The sequence below is a fragment of the Anopheles bellator genome, unplaced genomic scaffold (genome assembly GCF_943735745.2).
Source record: "Anopheles bellator unplaced genomic scaffold, idAnoBellAS_SP24_06.2 scaffold01834_ctg1, whole genome shotgun sequence".
NCBI classification, from domain to species: domain Eukaryota; kingdom Metazoa; phylum Arthropoda; class Insecta; order Diptera; family Culicidae; genus Anopheles; species Anopheles bellator.
In genome coordinates, this window is record NW_026685956.1 from 1 (window position 1) to 1,964 (window position 1,964).

The 1,964-nt window shown below is 49.1% G+C and overlaps 1 protein-coding gene across 1 annotated transcript; it reads left to right on the forward strand.

The window, feature by feature from the left end:
- Positions 1–138: 138 nt before the first annotated feature.
- On the forward strand, positions 139–1,957 carry LOC131214674 (lysosomal alpha-mannosidase-like; the record flags this gene model as incomplete). Its single annotated transcript, XM_058209010.1, has 5 exons — positions 139–255; positions 310–412; positions 486–1,093; positions 1,168–1,301; positions 1,368–1,957. Coding segments are annotated over exons 1-5 (1,552 nt in total), but the record flags the coding sequence as incomplete, so codon positions are not given.
- Between the last annotated feature and the right edge of the window lie 7 nt (positions 1,958–1,964).

Below are 1,964 nucleotides of genomic sequence, written 5' to 3' on the forward strand. Positions count from 1 at the left end.
GCTCCGTTCGTGTAGGTGCAGAGTCTCTTACTCAGCGATAAGTCGCGTTCGCTCATTATAAATTAAACTTCAAGCTAACCAGTTGCAAACGGTGCGCGATCGCCGACAACAGAGGCAGTGTTAGTCGCCATCGCCACTATGGCAAACCGACGCTTAGTTTTACTGGTCACGGTAATCTGTGCTATCATCTGTGCCACTGCCGGCCATCCAGCCGGGAACTCCGGTTTCAAAAGGCCCAAACGTTGTGGCTATGAGGTAAGTGGTATTTTGTTTGGTGCGTTTGGAGTGTACTCATTGCATGTGATTTAGGCCTGTCCCGCTCCCAAAGAGGGAATGCTGAACGTCCACTTGGTTCCTCATAGCCACGACGATGTCGGATGGCTGAAGACGGTCGATCAGTACTATTATGGAAGTGAGTTGAAGCATTGTCTTAACTGCCTCGATAGTTCTAGCATTCTAAACAATTCCGTCTTCTCTTCACGGAGGTCGCAGCAACATTCAGAAAGCGGGAGTGCAGTACATTTTGGATTCGGTAGTCGAGGAACTGCTGAAGGATTCGAAACGACGCTTCATCTACGTGGAATCCGCTTTCATGCAGAAGTGGTACAAAGAGCAAACCCCTAAAGTGAAGAGGCAGGTCAAAATGCTGGTTGATGAGGGTCGTTTGGAGTTCATTGGCGGTGCGTGGAGTATGAACGATGAGGCGGCAGCCCATTACCACAGCATCGTGGATCAGTTCACTTGGGGCTTACGCTTCCTGAACGAAACGTTTGGCGATTGTGCACGTCCGCGAATCGGATGGCAGATCGATCCGTTTGGACACTCGCGTGAACAGGCATCCTTGTTCGCACAGATGGGCTACGATGGGATGTTCTTTGCCCGGCTCGACTACCAGGATAAGAACCACCGGATGGCAACCCAGACACCGGAAATGGTGTGGCACACCAGTAGCAGCTTGGCGAACAGCGATCTGTTCACGAGTGTGCTGTATAACCACTACTCGGCTCCACCGGGCTTCTGTTTCGATGTTTTGTGCAACGATGACCCAATGATTGACGACAACTCCAGCACTGATAACAACGTGAAAGATAGGGTCAGTAAACTCTCTCTCTCTCTCTCTCCGTGAAGACTATATGACATTAACCGGTTCCGCAATTCTCGTTTCAGATTGATACTTTTATAACGTGGTTGGAGAAAATGGCCGAATCTTACCGGTCGAAGAACTTGATTCTTACCATGGGCGATGATTTCAACTACATGAACGCTGTGATGAACTTCAAAAATATGGATAAACTTATCAAGTATGTAAACACTTATTGAGAAAACATTGCAATAGTTCCAGGTTTTGAGACCCACATACCTTACAGATACACTAATGCGCGTCAAGTGGAAGGATCGTTGGTGAACGCGTTCTACTCCACACCTTCCTGCTATTTGAAGGCCGTCCATGAGGCTAACATTGAGTGGCCAACAAAGTCCGATGACTTCTTCCCTTACGAATCTGATTACCATTCCTTCTGGACGGGTTACTTCACTTCCCGACCGACGCAGAAACGCTACGAACGTGAAGGAAACCACTTCCTGCAGGTTTGCAAACAGCTGTCGGCTATCGCACCGACGAAGGAGGACTTCTTCGAGGATCATCTGACCAGTCTGCGTGAGGTTATGGGAGTGATGCAGCACCACGATGCGATTACGGGCACCGAGAAGCAGCACGTCGCTGACGACTACAACCGTATGTTGTACGTGGCCTTTGAGGCATGCAGCGCCAATACGCGATCGGTCCTCAATCAATTGACTGGAGAAAGAGAGAACTTCCAGTTCGACTGGAACTACTGTAGAAATCAAAACATCAGTGCTTGTGAAACGACCGAGTCCTTCGAGAACCTTCTCGTGCTCCTGTATAATCCTCTTGCCCATAGCACTGACGACTTCGTGCGACTTCCGGTGAAGGAAGGTCAATA